We start from the raw sequence: 16,344 nt of genomic DNA, 5'->3' as shown, positions 1-16,344 counted from the left end.
TAACATTCTCACAGCACAGAGATAAGCAAATATTTGATGTACCTTTTTGATGTACCTTGTTCACTCACACAGAGTGCATGCCACCTTCCCACAGGTTCAGGGTTGCAGGCAGGTCAGGCAGTCACATGTCATTATTCTTCTTGCATCTTTTAAAATATAGAGAGAGCTATGACCATTTCACATCCCAGGTCCTCTCTCACACACAGAGAGACATTACCAAACAGGTTAGCCCAGCACTCTTTTATACCCGTCTCTTACTCATACATGACGCACAGTTATTGAGGTTGGGGACTTAAACACTGTTTCCTTCACATGCTGCCATCATTTAGTCATATCCTAAGATATATGTAGACCTAAATATTTGCTTGTCTGTGTATGTGTTTCTTTCCCTGAGATAACAAGCCCACAGGGTTAAACAAAACAGGAGTTAACTTAATTATCCATGGTTTGAATACACCACTGAAGAAAGTCAGGTAGTGGTTACAAAGTTTATTTTCAACTGAACATTTTAACTCTTTTCTTATTTCAGCATTTGGGATCCTTTGTTACAAACTGACTCTTAAATCAGCAGATCTTCAGCACAGTTTCACTCAGCCAGACATTCTCCAACTCCCTTAACTGCTGTTTTTCAGCTGTCCATCTCACTAACATTCTTGTCAACTCCCATTGGTCACTCTTAGGAAAAGGCAGAACCTAACCTGTTGTCACAACCAGTAACAAATCTGTCTACACATCTATTTCCCAAGTGTGCCAATTATCTGCAGATACCTAAACTTGTGGATCAGGGCCACACTTACACTGAAAACCTGAAATCTTTTTAAAAAAAATACATGAGAGATTGCTAATTCCCTCCAAAGAAAAATAGTGTCGTGTGCACAGACAACACATTTACCTCAGAGGCCCACCTGCGGCTGCTGCTGCTGAGAGAGAGAGACAGAGAGAGAAAGAAAAAGGTGGATTGCCTTGGGGTGGGGAGAGAGAAAGAGAAAGAAAAAGGAGGATTGTCTGAGGGAAGGGGAGAACATAGAAGAGGAGTGAGACTGGGGGAGAGAAAGAGATGGGCAGATTAAGAAGGCGAAAAAAAGGGGGACATTGACTGAGAAGGGCTGGGGTAAGAAAGGGGCAGATTGACATACAAAGGTGAGGGGAGCAAGGGAGGGTAAAAGAGGATTGCTAGAGAAGGTGGTGAGATAGAAAGAGAGGATAAAACTTACATAGAAGGGGTGAATGAAGATTGTTAGTTAAGGGGTGGGGGCATAAAGACTGAGGAGGGAACTTTGACAAAGAAGGAGGGACACAAAATGCAACAAATGCAGAGGAATGTCTCTTTCTGGCAGTTTCTTGCACTTCCCCTTGTTAATGTATAATAGGGGTATCCTTATATCCTTTCATTCCCATAAGGTATCCTGTGAGGTAGGTTTGACTAATGGGTGCAAATGGCCTAAGGTCACCCAGTGGGCTTCCATGCCAGAGGAGGGATTTAAATCTGGGTCCCCCAGATGGGGCTGCCACCTCTAGGTTTAGCTATTCCTGGGGATTTGGGGACAGAACCTGTAAAGGGTGGAGTTTGGCAGTGGATGGACCTCAGTAGGGTATATTGCCATAGAGTCCACCCTCCAAAGCAATCATTTTCTGCAGGGAAACTGATACCTGTAATGTAAAATCAGCTGTAATTCTGAGAGATCTCCAGGCCCCACGTGGTGATTGGCAACCCTACTCCCAGATCCTAATCTGCTATTCTAACCAGTATACCACAATGACTCACATATACATCAGTTAATCATTATCAGTTAATCATTATCAGTTATCATTATCAAATTGAATATCGTTATCAAATTGAATAACAAACATGACTAATATATCAGTTAATCATTATCAAACTGAATAACAAACATGACTAATTTTAATTCCAGTATAAACTATAAGACAACTGAACTGACTCAAAATATTATTGTTTAGTTATTTTTTACTTCTCCTACTGCATAAGGTTTTAAAGGTAATAACCAGCATCTTGGGTTTGGCCCAAAAGCCAGTTTGGGAGCAGATTGGAAAGCTAAAATGGCTTGGGACCAATCCAAGCTGAGAAGTCCCATTGGCTCTGCCACCAGCTGGGCTGAGCCAAGTGTCACTCGTTGCCCTGCCAGCGCTGCTGGGGGCTCAGACCAAGTAGCTGGTGGGCACCAGCAGCCCTTCATGGCAGCCTGTGAACTTTCCTGTTATGCTTAAAGGTCAATCTGCTCCTGGGAGTTGGATGCAGTGAGCAAGAACTGAAAGGCTCCTTAAAAACAAGACTAAGGTCTGCCTAATTCTGGAACATTACCAGTATACAGATGACAGTAGCACCATCCATGGCGTAAAGGAAGGATATTTGACATTTGGTGACATAGATATGTCTCAGATGTTTGTTGCTTTGTTAATGGAGCCAGCATGCCTTTGGATGACCTGGGTCCAAATCCCAATTTAGTGTTGAAGCTGACTGGAAAGACCTGGGCTGGCCACTGCTTCTCATCAACCTTGTGGCTGTGTGGAAGACGCTCTGAGTTCCTTGGAGGCAAGAAGGGATCATAGAAATGTTGGGGACAGATCCAGCCTAAATAATGATTTTACAAATATCACAACTCCATCAACAGGCACTTTAAGATTCTCCTGTTTCCAAGGGACATTGCTGGATCCATCAGAGTGACTGGATCTAATTTAGGCATAAATTAGTTATATTAATTTTAATGTCATTTCTCCTTTTTGTTGTTCTTATGTGCTGCCAATTCTGTCTGAAATATGACACAGATATAGTAATATGATATTATTATTATAGAGTCATGAAGAAATATAATAATAAAGACAGGCAAGAATCTTTCAGGTGAGAGTATAGGTCTGGATGCCAAGTCATGACCAAGAGGCAAGGATTCCCATGGTGAAAGGGGTAGCCAAGGAATCTGGTGAGTCAAGAGCTAGTCACCAGTTGCCCCCCCCTGGAATAGCCCAGTCAAGCCCAATCTTGTCAAATCTTTGAAGCTAAGCAGGGTTGACTCTGGCAGGTACTTGGATGGGAGACCTCCTTGGAATACCAGTAGTCAGAAGGAAAGGAAAGATCCCCTGTGCAAGCACCAGTCGTTTCTGACTCTGGGGTGACATTGCTTTCACAACATTTTCACGGCAGACTTTTCACGGGGTGGTTTGCCATTGCCTTCCCCAGTCATCTACACTTTCCCTCCAGCAAGCTGGGTACTCATTTTACAGACCTCGGAAGGATGGAAGGCTGAGTCAACCTCAAGCCGGCTACCTGAAAACCCAGCTTCCACTGGGGATGGAACTCAGGTCGTGAGCAAAGCTTAGGACTGCAGTACTGCAGCTTTAACGCTCTGTGCCATGGACAGGGAAATAATCACACCCTGAGAAATAATCTCAATTGATATGAAAAAACCTTTTTCCAATTTTTTTTTAACAAATACATTTTATGTTGGATTCATATTGAAAACTAATGGCAGCTTTCCTCTTTCCACAAATTCCACTAAAACAGAGCTAGCCACCCCTGACAACATGATTGGATTGCCTCATATCAATTTAGCTATTTTTAAAAAGCTGGCTGAAACGTACAACATTCACTTAATTAGATTTACAGTTTATTGATCCTTCAACTATCCCTGTTCTTAAATCGTAGAAGTTTTGCTTAAAGAGCTCCTTCCAGAGGAAGTTAGGTCACTTTAGCTCCATTAGAATCAATGGATTGTTAGTTGGTATGGGCACAGACTGGTAAAAAGGTGGTTCATGTTGTTTTGTTGTTTGTGTGATTGCACAAGCCGAAAGAACCATGAACTTACCTGAATCACCATTTTCCCAAACTAGTTAATGGTTCATTTGTTTCATTTGGTTTGGGAAGTGGAAGAAAAGCCCTCTCACAAGTTTGATATGCCAAACTCACAGGGAGTCTTCTGCAGGCTCTCCTCCACCCATCCTCTAAGTTTGGATTTGGGATGTCCAAGTTGTAGCTCCCTAGAGCAGGTGCCCCCAGGAAAGCTCAGCTTCAGCTCTAGCTTCAGGTTTGGTCCCTGAAATCACAGCAAGGAACATCTTCCCAGCCAGGAGAGGTGTTTAAAAAATTGTCCCACTGTGTGAAGAGGAAAGGGGTCCCTCAAAGCCAATCACAGAGCTCCCATTCTGCTCAAAGGGAGCAGATTATATACCAGTATAATACCACACCCTAATTTAGCTGTTTTCACTTTGCAGCATGAAGAGAGAAGAGTTAGTTGTCATGAGAGCAGAAGAAGAATTCAGCCATACAGCAAACAAATTGTAACTAAATTTATCTTCTTCATTTCAACTCAATGTAAATTGAACTAATTTTTCTCTGAATTGTGGCTGGGTGTTTGTTTTCTCTTAACTGTAATATACTGGCTTGTTAAATTTATTTCTGTCAAGACTTTGACAAACTTGTGTTCATTGTAAACAATGATCCGATACAGATATCCAGTAAGGTTATCTATTGATAGGAAGGACTTGACCTTACTTCTCCTATGTATTCTTGGTAAAGTGTGACTGTATGGGTTCACTTTTGCTCACACCCTGCTCTGGAAAAAGCCACATTTAATTTGTGGGATTTTAATCATTTTGTTGTCGACTGACCATAGTGCTAGTAATTGGCAACAATTAAATAAACATGCATTCAAATAATCATGAACAATCAAGCAGTAGTTAGCTTGCCTTCTGCTCAGTTCTTGTCTCTGTTTTGTTTAAAATCTAATAATAATAGTAATATCCATTAATATATAATACTATTAATAAATCCATTAACAATCAATCCATTATTATATATTTTGTATCCATTCTAATTTCATTCCTGAACATATGTTCATTTTGTTATTTTTTAAAATTTAAAACATTTATTTGCTCTTTTTCTAGCCAGCATGTAGTAGTTAAGAGCAGCAAACTTTAACCTGGAGAGCTGGGTTTGATTCCCCACTCCTGCAAATGAAGCCTTTTGGATGACCTTGGGCCAGTCACAGTTCTCTCAAAACTCTCTCAGCCACTCCTACCTCACAAGATGCATGTTGTTGGGAGAGGAGAATAAGATGATTGCAAGCTGCTTTGAGATTCCTTAAGGAAGAGAAAAGTAGAGTATAAAAACCAACTCCTCCTCCTACCAAGCAGCTATCTGCCCTGCTTAGAGACATACAGCCTCTATGTGTCCTGCCTTGGTCAGAATACTTCCATCCTTCCTTCCTGTGTCTTGCCATTGACCTTGTCCCAGACACTAAGGAAAGTATGCGAAATGGGCATCTTAAATAAATACTGATTCCAAAGCATCGGTGAGGAGGTGTCCAGAGGAATGCCGAGGATGGGATTTTAGCTGTTCTTGTTTCAAATGAAGGAAAGGGTGGGAGAAAACAATGACCACTCCTGTAAGCACAAAAAACCAACCAACCTCCAAACAAACTCTAAAGCACAGCTTCCTCTTAAACATTTAATTCACACTATGTACTAACTCTCTCCCCCTCCCTCCCCCATTTTTAGGGCTTTTAAAAAAATGAGCAGGATGCTTTGCAATGTTAATTTTATTTTGTCACAGTAACTCACTGAAACGAGGTCTCTCTTATTTCCATTTTACAGATCAAGAACTGAGACCAGTTCTGGGAGTTATCGTGATGGGACTAGAGCTTGGAAAGCAGTTCTAGCTATGCTCCCTTGTCTGCTGGGTAACCAAGGACTGCCAGACCAAACAACTGGGATCTTTCACTGACTTGCCCATAAAGCTCGTGTGCTTTTTGAGAAAGGAACAGGGAATGTGGCTGTGTTGTATATTCTATGCTTGAGACCAACTTCAGTTTGTGTGGGGTGATTCCTCTCCTGGCATTTCCTCTAAAGGATCCCTCACGAAGCCTGGATTGGGGTAAGTACATTTTATTCTGTCTTGTCCCAGGTGGGGGTGAAGTGGGGGGAGGGAGCCCATTCCATCTTTGAGCCTTCAAGTTTGGTCCGTGAAAGAATCCACCCCCCCCCCCCTTCATTCCTTTAATCATGATAGTCAGCAGATGGATTTCTCACAAAGAAACTAAACAGAGTTTACTCCTCCTCCTTTCTAAACCCATCAGTTTCAGTGGATTTAGAAGACTGTAAATAAGCTTCAGGAATGAAACTGTGGACACCTGCCCTGGGGGTTATTCCTTTTCCCTCTGGTTAGCATGCAGGGAGGCACTTTCCCCTGGAGTATACGAATGGCAGGCTATGTCCAGTATTTTAAGCTGCAGCACGCTAGGTGAGAGAAATGGAGGGGGAGAAAGGGGAGGGGGATAGGCAGAGACTGCAGTGACACTGCCTTCCCTGGGCTGGTTTGAAGCATCTCACTGGTGACAGGCCTGGGAGCACGTGGCTACGTCATGGAAAGCCAGTCTCTCAATGCAAATCTCAACTCCTCCTACTCCCGTTGAATGCCTGTAACTCATATCCAAGGCTCAGGAGCAAAATCCAGTGTGTGTGTGTGTGTGTGAGAGAGAGAGAGAAGGGGGAGGATATCTCTTTTTTTCTTTCTTTCTAATGCACGCCAGTGTTGGAAGGAGCAGGCAGAGAGAGAGAACGAGAGGGAGAGAGAAAAGGAGAAAAAGAAGAGATCTGCCTCTCTCGTGTGCATGTTTCCCTGCATGCTAAGGGCTAAGATTTGCATCAGGCTGACTGGGAACTGCAGGTGCCACACTGTTACATACATCAGTGAGATGATTTGATGGTAAAACCAGCACTTTCAGAGTGGAGCGTCTGCCTTCATCCATCAGACTTGAGCTGGGTGTTAGTCTTGGTGGCGGGTACGGGCTGTGTGTTCTCTTTTCCAGGGGGCTGCACCATGGCAGTCTTTTGGTAGGATGCATCCTGTCTTGGCTTTGTTCTGCAGATCCACCCATCTTCCTAACAATCAAGTAACAGGCTATGGTTTCCTCTTGGAGGATCTTTCGTGCTTTACTGTTGCCTCGGGTTAGTTTTTGGCCTTGGTTGGAATTCCTTCGCCTTACATTTTGGTTGGCTTCCTTTTGAAAGGGGAGGACATTTTTTTTTAAAACAAAGAAAGGATCTATGTCTGTTTTTTTTCTTCCACAGTTCTGGGTGATAATCCAGCATCGGTCTGGAGTGGGGGGATAACCGTTCACCCTGGCTGAAAAACGCATCCATTGAGAAGTCTGAAAGAAATTAACCACGTGAGGGAAAGGGGGGGAAACCCTGGGAGATCAGGATTTTACCTTTTTCTTTTCTTTTTGTTCTTTTTTTGGTCTATGATAAAACTGGTGCCCCTCTTGAGGAGAACTGATCTCAATTTATTATTATGCAACAACCACAAGGATCTCATCTTTCTCAGGGTGTATAAGCGCTGGATTGCTTTTCGCCCAAATCAATGTGGTTTCTTTGGAACATTTTCAGCAAAGGATCGCATATGCTGCAGTGTCTTTGTGGCAAGAGTCTTAAGAAAAACAAGAACCCAACTGGTAAGCAATACCTTGCATCACACAGTTTTCTTTTTGTGTTACTCTGTCTGTTGCTTTCTGGAGGTTGGTCTGCAGTCCTCTGGAGGGGGGAAAGGGGGAAAGGGAACCAGGCCATGCACAGACATGCATGCAGTGCTGTATACAAATAAGCAAGGATCCGTTCGGCAAAGATTTGGCAAGTCTGCTGTCAGTCTGTTGTTTCCAGAAAGAGAGTGAACTTAGCTCATTGTTGACATTTTGAACAGTGAAATGCAAACGTACCAGTGTATCTAACCCTGTTGCCCCCCCCCCATTGTCTCCTACTTCTCCCCTCCCCACCATCCCTCACAGATGCAGTTTGTCTCAGGGCCTTGTTGTGAGCCTGTGGTTGGCGGGTGAACCTAATGGCTTTTTCAGTGTCCTGCGTGATACTTTTGGTTCAACTTGCAAATGTGGGTGGTACTTCCAAAGTCTAAAGAAAACCCTCAAACAGATCCCATTACAAATCCCGTGGTGTGTGCTATTCAGCAGATTTTGAGTCAACTGCCTTACCCCATTCTCCCCCCTCACTTGGTGACAGGGGCAAGGGAGAGACTTTTGTGAAGCTTGTGCTTGGAAGGGAACTAAGGGAAAGCCCACCTGTCCCAACAGCAGCGGAGGCATGTGTCAGCATGTACAGGTTCATTTTTTTGTGCCTGGCGGCTGGGGTGCTCAGTTCCTCTGAGTGTGATTGTCTCTCTTTCTCTCTGTTGTTTTAGTGCAATGATCATGCGCCTCAATTCAAGCAGGCTCCGACGGGGAAACTTGCAGTACATTACATAAGGAAATGCAAATGTTGGGGCTTTGGGCTGCCCCAGCCCCCTAGGGATCACTTCCTCCTCCAACCTGCCTGTCCCCCACCCCCTTTCTCTTGTGTCAGTGCTTGCACTGGGGGCAGTCCTAACAAACGGAGAAGGCTGTGGAGAGGGGGGAGGCCAGAGAGAACCCTTGAAGGAAGCACCGGCACAGTCAACCAGACCCAAGAATGTAGAGTTTGATAGTTGGGACCATCTGTGGCAGCTGGGTCTCTGCAGTCACTTGCGTACTTTGTAGGTGGAGAGCTTGGGAAGGTGTGTGATGAGCCCAGGGGGGGGGGGGAGACTATGTGTGTATATTTATATGTGTGTGTGTCTGAGTGTATGTGTGTGATGTTGTCAGCCCTGCAGTGGCAGCTTCTAAGCAGGAGGCTCCTGACGCTGGCACTGCAGTGTAGTAGATCATAGACTTCCGCTGACACCCCAACATCAACAAGCTGCAGCAGGGTTGGCATCTGGTGATTCTCATCTCTTTGGCAGCCGTGCACCCCCCCCCCCCCCCGCTCTCTTGCTTCTTGGTTCAGCATCCCGAGACAGAGCGGTTTGTCTGTCCTCTTTGGGGTTTTGGCTCCCCCAGCTTCACTGCTGCAGCAGACTGTACCTCCTTCCCGGAATACCAAAGAGCCTAGAATGCCCCAGCCCCACTAGAGGAGTAAGCAGGCAGGCAGGCTTCAGAAAGCTTCCAGTGGAGGTGGGGATGGGTTTGCTAATGAGATTGTATTGGTGCTGATCCTTCCGGAAGGCATCCTTTACTTTCCCACTTCCATTCACTGCAGTGTGAGAGAGACCCCACTCTTGCAGCTGGGAGAAGGTGAAGCAGATTCATGCAAAAGATCCCCCCCACACACACGCACTTGAAAACAAAGGCATTTTTAGAAAACTTTCTTCCTTGGCTAGTTTAACCTAGTGTTTTGATGCCTAGAGGCTGAAGGGAGGATTCCAAAGGTTAAAAGCTGATTCAAAAAAACCCTCTTTTGTCTCCTGTGACATTTTAAAAAAGATGTTGCAGTTTTGAGGGCTCAGGAAAATAAAAGAGCCACCTCCTTCCCCATCCGTAAAGCGAAAGAAATGCACCAGTAACGTGAATATCTGAAATCCCTTAGACCTTTCCAGGTACAGCCTAGAAAGAGAGAGAGACCTTCTTGGGACAGTTGTCCAGAGGACTTTATGACTCTTTCCAAGGAAGCTGCCATCCATGTCAGTTTTGTTTCTAGATTTTTCGTGTGTGTGTGTGTGTGTGGAGATTGTTTATGTTCTTTGGTACCCCAAAATGCTGCAGATTTAGTTTGATGGTCTGGATAACAATCAATATATACTGTTAGAGGCTTCGAGAGAGTATGCAGCATAAAGCAGTGCTATCAAAAATAACTCTGTCCTCTTCTGCACGTCATTATCTTTAGTTTGTTTCAGTCAGTTTGGAAGACTTTGTTGGTGCCTTGTTCTGAGAACAAAGTAAATTCTGGGTCTGGTGAGGCAAAGCATAGTTCAGGAAATGTTCTATAGGAGTGCATGTAGTTGGATAAAGATGAAGTGTTCGATAGGAGTGGGGGAAGGGAACAAATTAAGTGTGGCCAAGAACATCAGGTGTTCTGTTATCTTTCAGCCTCGCCAGCATATTAGCCATGCAGTAGGTTGAACTGGGGGGGGGGGGGGTTCTGGTTTATACTTTCAAGCATTGTGCTTTTCAAAACTTGCTGAGTTTCACATACAAACCATGCACACACATTCCTTCAGCTTCCAGCCTTTGGCTGCGGTGCTAAGGTCTCTTCTTCAGCCCTTAGCTAAAGCATTTAATCTATGCCGCAAGTAGTCTGTGGTCCTGAGGTACACGGCATCTATGAAATTAATCGATCAATTAACGTGAAATATAGGCAAGCCCCTCTAAACCATAAAACACCCCAGAGGAATAGTTTGAACATGATCTATCGTGCTTTGTTTGTTATGACTCAGAACCAAGATAAATAGGTTATAATTTTAAGGCGGGAAAGACTTGGCAATGCACACAGAAGCTACATGAGTGGATTCCTTAGTCAGCGGCTCATGTACTGTAGAGGGTCAGCAGCTGGATCCGGCTCTAAAGTTTTTCCTTTGACAATGTTTGTATGTGATCTTGTGAGTGACTCTTGAAGATAATGAACAATGCAGCAGGCATAGGGGGTTGCCCTTTAGGAGAAAATATTGAAAATTTTCCCATGTGTTTCTGGATAGGTTTTGTGTTGAGAATATATTAATTATGTTTAGAATTAAGCACCAAGAACTATATTTCATTCAGATTTATTTACATATGTCGCAGTTCGTTGGTTGTAGTGCTTAAGACTTAAAGTGGCTTCCTTCTTTTACAAAAAGCAACGTAGAAAGTAAGTCCCACAGAACTTCAAGGGGATTCCTTCTAAGTAAACAGGATGAAGTGCTTCCTATACAAACTCCAATGCAGCATTAAACCGAATGGAAAGAATATGCCTTTGAAACAGTGTGATGAGACTAACTAATCTTTTTATGTGTGTGTGTGGTGGTGGTGGTGGGGGGAAAGAGCCTATTAAATTAAACCCTAATAATGTCAATTAGATTTGTTAACAGGTCTTCTGAAAGAAGACAGTGCCACAACGTGCCATGAAGGAATATTTCATTAAATCATATTTTGCCTTGGTTTCATTGTCCAGGTATCTGGTATTCAACACACTCCACTTACATATTATAAATGAACCTGTAATACAGGTAGCACTAATTTTATAATCAGCCAATCCATTCTTAGTTTTTAAGTTTATGGTACGTCATATTAAATATATAGTTTTGTTCTGTTTGACTACCTAGACAAATGAATAGTCCTTGGTAACAGCTGGAGTATTTATCATGCTCTGAATGATGTGCCAGTTTGAAATATGATTGAAAATGTGTACAAAAAAAAAAAAAGCAAAATTGAATGCTTCTTCTTGTAGGTGGTAACATCAATGTGGTGACACTATCGAAGCCATTTATATGCTGATGTTTTCCAACTTTTTCAAATGATATAATCTTCCAGTCTCTTATTTTTCCTTCCTTTGCCTTGGTTACTTTTTGGGACTCCCTAATTTTTCTTTCTTGTATTCATTTCCACAAAGAAACATTTTGAAATGGACTTGCTTTTTCTTGTAGATTTAAAAATGAGCAAAGTAAATTTTAGCTTAAAAGTTTGCACAGTATGTCTTCATTAAAGTTGCTTTTCCTTGCTGCCTTGATTTTTTTCCTCACTAAATCACTGTTCAGTGATTTGGACTTTTTGCAAACTTGAGGGGAGGAGGATCTCACTCCTTTGTGGATCAGACCAATCCCAAGATCCTTTCTAATAATACAGTGGACACTGGACCACAATTTATGGATTGTTTGTGGCTGCACACAGTTCAAGAGTTGTGTCCCAGCATCCCCTACGGCCCTGCAAGGGCTCCTGGTAGTTGTGGACTACTGCATTAGTACCCCTGTAATAATGCCATTCCAAATGTCCCCTTGGTTTGCTTCAGCTATGGAAGCAGCACTGGGTTGAATGCATGATTGAATCAGACCTATATGAAGTCTGAAATAAGGAAAAAGGAGGACTTGTATATTTCTCATCACTGATTAAACTCAAATATTCCATCTGCTGGCTTTGCCAGCCAGGGATGGAGACAGAGGGAAAGCCTGGATCTTTTTAAGAAAGAGGAACTAATAATAATGACAAATAAACAAATTTGAGGAGTGATTCCTCACTTGAATGTTTTTGTGAAGAGTGAAATCCATGACAAGAGGGAGGACAAAAATCACTTTTGGGGGGATAGGTGGAACGAAACAGTAAAAAGTTTATTTTAAAAGGGATTTCATTTGAAATGCAAAACTGGCTACAGCTTCATAGAATCTCTGCAGTATGCTAGAAGTGAGAAATGTTATCTTCCATGTTCTGTAGGCCCAAGGGCTAATCTGGAAGGGAAAGGGCACTCACTGAATTTGCTGAAATATTTCATTTGATGCATGGAAAGTAAGAGTTTTTTTAAGAACCAACCTCTAGACAGCAAGGAACCTAGAAAGAGATCTCTGAGATCGTTCCATTTCTCTAGGCCAAAATCCAACTCCCAAGCCTAGACTTTCTGTTCTGGAGGAGGGCTCGGGCCAGCAGCCACTGTGTGCAGAATGTGGCTTATGAACTCAAGCACAGTTTCTGTTTAAGTCCAGTAAAGAGCATAGAAAGGCACAGAGATGGGTAGAAGTTTGCAAAAATATACCCTTTGCAATTTGGTTTCAATTTTACCCTCATGGTAATGGGCTCCTGAGTCCCAGAAGCCCTGCCCCTGGCTCTCCTTGGCTCCTGAGCCATAGTCAAATCTACCCATTCTTTTCCAGCCCTGGCCTGTTCCAAGGCTTTTTCTCTCAGGCTGCTCTAGTTCTGGGCCTTCCTCCCCAAGCAGACTTTGAGAGAGGACTCCCAATCTGGGGGTGGGGGGGGGGTAGTGTGTGTGGAATTGTCCTAGAATTACAACTAGGGCTCCAAGCTCTCAGAGGTTGGAGGTCCCCTACTCCCAGGTCCTATTGTCCACCACTGCTTTCAGCTTCCGGGTAGCTCTAGGAATTGCAATGAACACTGTGGTAAAAACTTCCTGTAAGTAAAAGTCTCCATGATTTCCAGGCATTTATTCATGTGCATGTGCGCGCACACACACATAGAGTACAGAAAATACCCCCCCACACACACACAAGAACTTCCCCCAGTTTTTCTCCTCAGATGCTGCTTCCCCTCACCCCACAATCCTTCTGCTGGGTGCCAGGCATTCCCTGGCAACTCAGATTATAACTAATCTCCAGATAAATTAGTTTCTCTGCAGAAAATGGGAGCATCAGAGGGTGAACTCTGTGGCATTGCTGAGATCCTACCCCTCCTCAAATTCGGCCCTCCCCAGTCTCCCCAATCCTGAGTTTCATGAACTCCATGAATTTCTTAACTCAAGCTGGCAACTCTAGCTTGAAAGGAAGACCAGCACCACAGTTTGCCATTATAGCTCCTCTTTAGAACCTCCTCACCAGCATCAGGGAAGGACTGAGAGGGGTGCATAGAGTTGCCAACTCCAGATTGGGAAATTTCTGGAAATTTGGGGGTGGAACTTTGGGAGAGCAGCATTTGGGAACAGGAGGAATAATGCCATAGAGTCCACCTTCCAAACTGTCATCTTCTCCAAAGGAGCTGATCTCTTTATTCTGGAGATAAACTGAAATTCCAGGAGATCTCTAGGCCCCATAGCATTGCCAGGTCTTACCGGGCTTCTGGGTCCATTCCAGGATATTCTAGAATGACATCATTCTGGGTGCATTGCACATAGACATTCTAGCATTTTGGCAAAAACTCTATGGTAACCGTAGAGTTTTTGGCTGAAACGTTAGAGCACCTATGTGCAATGTGCCCCTGATGACATCACTGCTGGGTGATGTCATTGCACTGATGATGTCAATGGGGGAGTTGGCTTTTTGGGGAGTGGGGTTTCCCCACTGGCCAACTGGCCAGCAACAGATTGCAGCCCCCAAAATCAGGGAAACCCACTCCCAGACCAGGGGACTGACAACCCCAATGCCCCACCTGGAGGCTGGCAACTCAATGTGAGAAATAGCTGTTATGCTCAAGTTGGGATTGTGGAGATGGATGAGAAGAGTTCATATATGGGCATGGAGGACAGATGTTTTCCTATCCATTCAATACACATTAAGATATTTCTAATGGTAAATGAAAGACACATTGAATTTTTTATAATTTTTTCCCTTCAAACAAAAATGGGTCACCTGAATTAAAAAAAATATAGGCTATTAGGTTTGGTTGGGGTTTCATTAAATTGGGCAAATTCCTCAGATGAAATCTGCATACCTCTTTTAGCTGGGACATGTCCTGCAGGAACAATGAATCCAGATCTGTGGATGGATTTGTTCCCAGATCGAGGTCCAAACCTGTCACTTCATATCGACTTTACACATGAACTTTCTTCCTGTAGATTTCCAGTACGGCCAGATATCCTGGAAACTCAATTTATATGAGCACTCAACTATACTTATATGGGAACATGTAGAGCGCTTTGAGTGTTAATGAGATTATACATATGCACAATTTTTTACAGCCAACTGTAGATTTAATTATATACAGGATTTCATATGAGCATGAGCAACAGTGCTTCATCACAAACTAGTAAAAAGTTATGAGTTAGTTTGGCCAACTGGCAGTGAGACAATGGTCTACTCCTTGAGTCTTGATTCAGATCTAGTTCAAGATCATTAACAAGTTATAATTGGATTTATCCAGCCAGAAAGTGTGGCATAGCTTTGGATGTACATGTGTGGATGATCACTTAATGAGTGAGATATATGGGGCAAATACAGAAGTGATTCTAGCCCTTATTCAAACCATCAGGTGTCTGTATTACAAAACATTCAGCATCATCTTAAGGTAGCTTCCATGGCCTTCTGGTACTCCCATGACCTTCTGGTACTCCAAGTTAGTATAAAGGGTAAACTTGCAGAAAGATACTTTGTTGGAGAAAAGAAACAATTGTCCTGTGGATATTGCAACATTTCTCTGGCTGTACTTAGAAAGGAATCTTGGCCAAGGGCTTACCAACCAATGATACAGCAGCCTTACCAATGCCTGGATGGGAGACCACTTGGAAACTCTTGTATAGCAAGGGAAGCAATAAATATTAAAAACTTCACTGAAGCCTTCATTTGACTCATGTCATCACTCTTACAAGCAGGGATTTTTTTGACAGAAAAAGCCCAGCAGGAACTCATTTGCATATTAGGCCCCACCCCCTGATGCAACCATGGTTCTACACAGAGCTTTTTTGTAGAAAAAGCTCAGCAGGAACTCATTTGCATATTAAGCCCCACCCCTGACGTAACCACTGTTCTACACTGAGCTTTTTTGTAGAAAAAGCCCAGCAGGAACTCTTTTGCATATTAGGCCACACACCCCTGACACCAAGGCAGCCGGAACTGCGTTCCTGAGCATTCCTGCTCAAAAAAAGCCCTGTTTACAAGCCTCTGTTTTTAATAAATGAGAGCTCTGGATGAGGTGCAGTGTCCACTGTGACACAGCAATCTCATAACTTTGAGCATTGCATGAGTATTGCGAGCCAGCTTTCCATGTTGCGCTGGTGCTGCTGTTGGAGTCTATGCTGTTTAGCAGGTAGCAGTGCCAGGCAGAGCTGTTACTTATCTGCTGAAAATAGATGAAATGAAGAAATAATGGAACTGGCACTGAGGATGAGTCTCCCAGTGTGCACTCTGCAAACCTTGAGGCAAGCCTGGTTGACATAAAGCTTTGCGCGATATACCAATAAGCTTTTACAGCTGGCTTGAAATGGACGGCATTGTAGGACTGCATTGGCAAACACTGTATATTTATTTATTTAGGAAATTTATATTCCGCCCTACCTCAGAAATGGGCTCAGAGCGGATTACAACATAATCAAACAATAAAACAATAGGATTAAAACTAATACACTCAGTACATTAAAACAGATAACCTCTTCATTACAGAGCAGGAGACAGAGTACTTCACAGTAGCTAGAGAACTGAATCGTCTATTTGCCTGGTATGTAAGGCTGTGATTGAGTTTATGGCAGTTGTATGTATGTGTGTGTACGTACATACATACATATCCCTCCCCCCTCCCCGCTGCCCCACGGATCTGTTGTGCTGCCTTTAGGCATACGTTCTCTCTTTTTGCTGGGTTTATATTTAGGGCTTCAGGAATGTAAGCTGTTGGGTGGAACAATGCAAGTACTTAATTTGTATGTTGGGAGGAGCTAGTTAGCTCATTGTAACCTGGGAAAAGCTAATTAGCTCACTGTAACCTGGTGGGTCGTGGAGCACAAGGGCTAGTCAACCCTGACTTGAAAGAAAAAAAGGTAAGGCTTTTAGAAGCCTCCATGTTTGCTGTAAATGACTGCCTTATTGCTGAAAAGTTTTAGCTGAAGAACCAATAGGCAACCAGCCCCAGTGGGGAAGATTGGCTTTCAGAACTTATCTTTATATTTAAGGTTTGGTTTTAACTATACCTACTACCA

General features: G+C 43.3%; 1 protein-coding gene across 1 annotated transcript in view; it reads left to right on the top strand.

Annotated features, from left to right (window-relative positions):
• The first annotated feature begins 6,426 nt into the window (after nucleotides 1-6,426).
• FGF14 (fibroblast growth factor 14) overlaps nucleotides 6,427-16,344 on the top strand; it is a 446,676-nt gene continuing 436,758 nt past the window's right edge. Inside the window, exon 1 of the mRNA XM_060233675.1 lies at nucleotides 6,427-7,463. Coding sequence (XP_060089658.1) covers nucleotides 7,373-7,463 — 91 coding nt within the window. The 5' untranslated portion in view covers nucleotides 6,427-7,372. The remainder of the gene's footprint in view (nucleotides 7,464-16,344) is intronic.

Source organism: Heteronotia binoei, chromosome 3 (assembly GCF_032191835.1).
Source record: "Heteronotia binoei isolate CCM8104 ecotype False Entrance Well chromosome 3, APGP_CSIRO_Hbin_v1, whole genome shotgun sequence".
Lineage (NCBI taxonomy): Eukaryota > Metazoa > Chordata > Lepidosauria > Squamata > Gekkonidae > Heteronotia > Heteronotia binoei.
The sequence above is the reverse complement of the archived record's forward strand: the minus strand, read 5'-3'. Positions and strand labels throughout refer to the sequence as shown.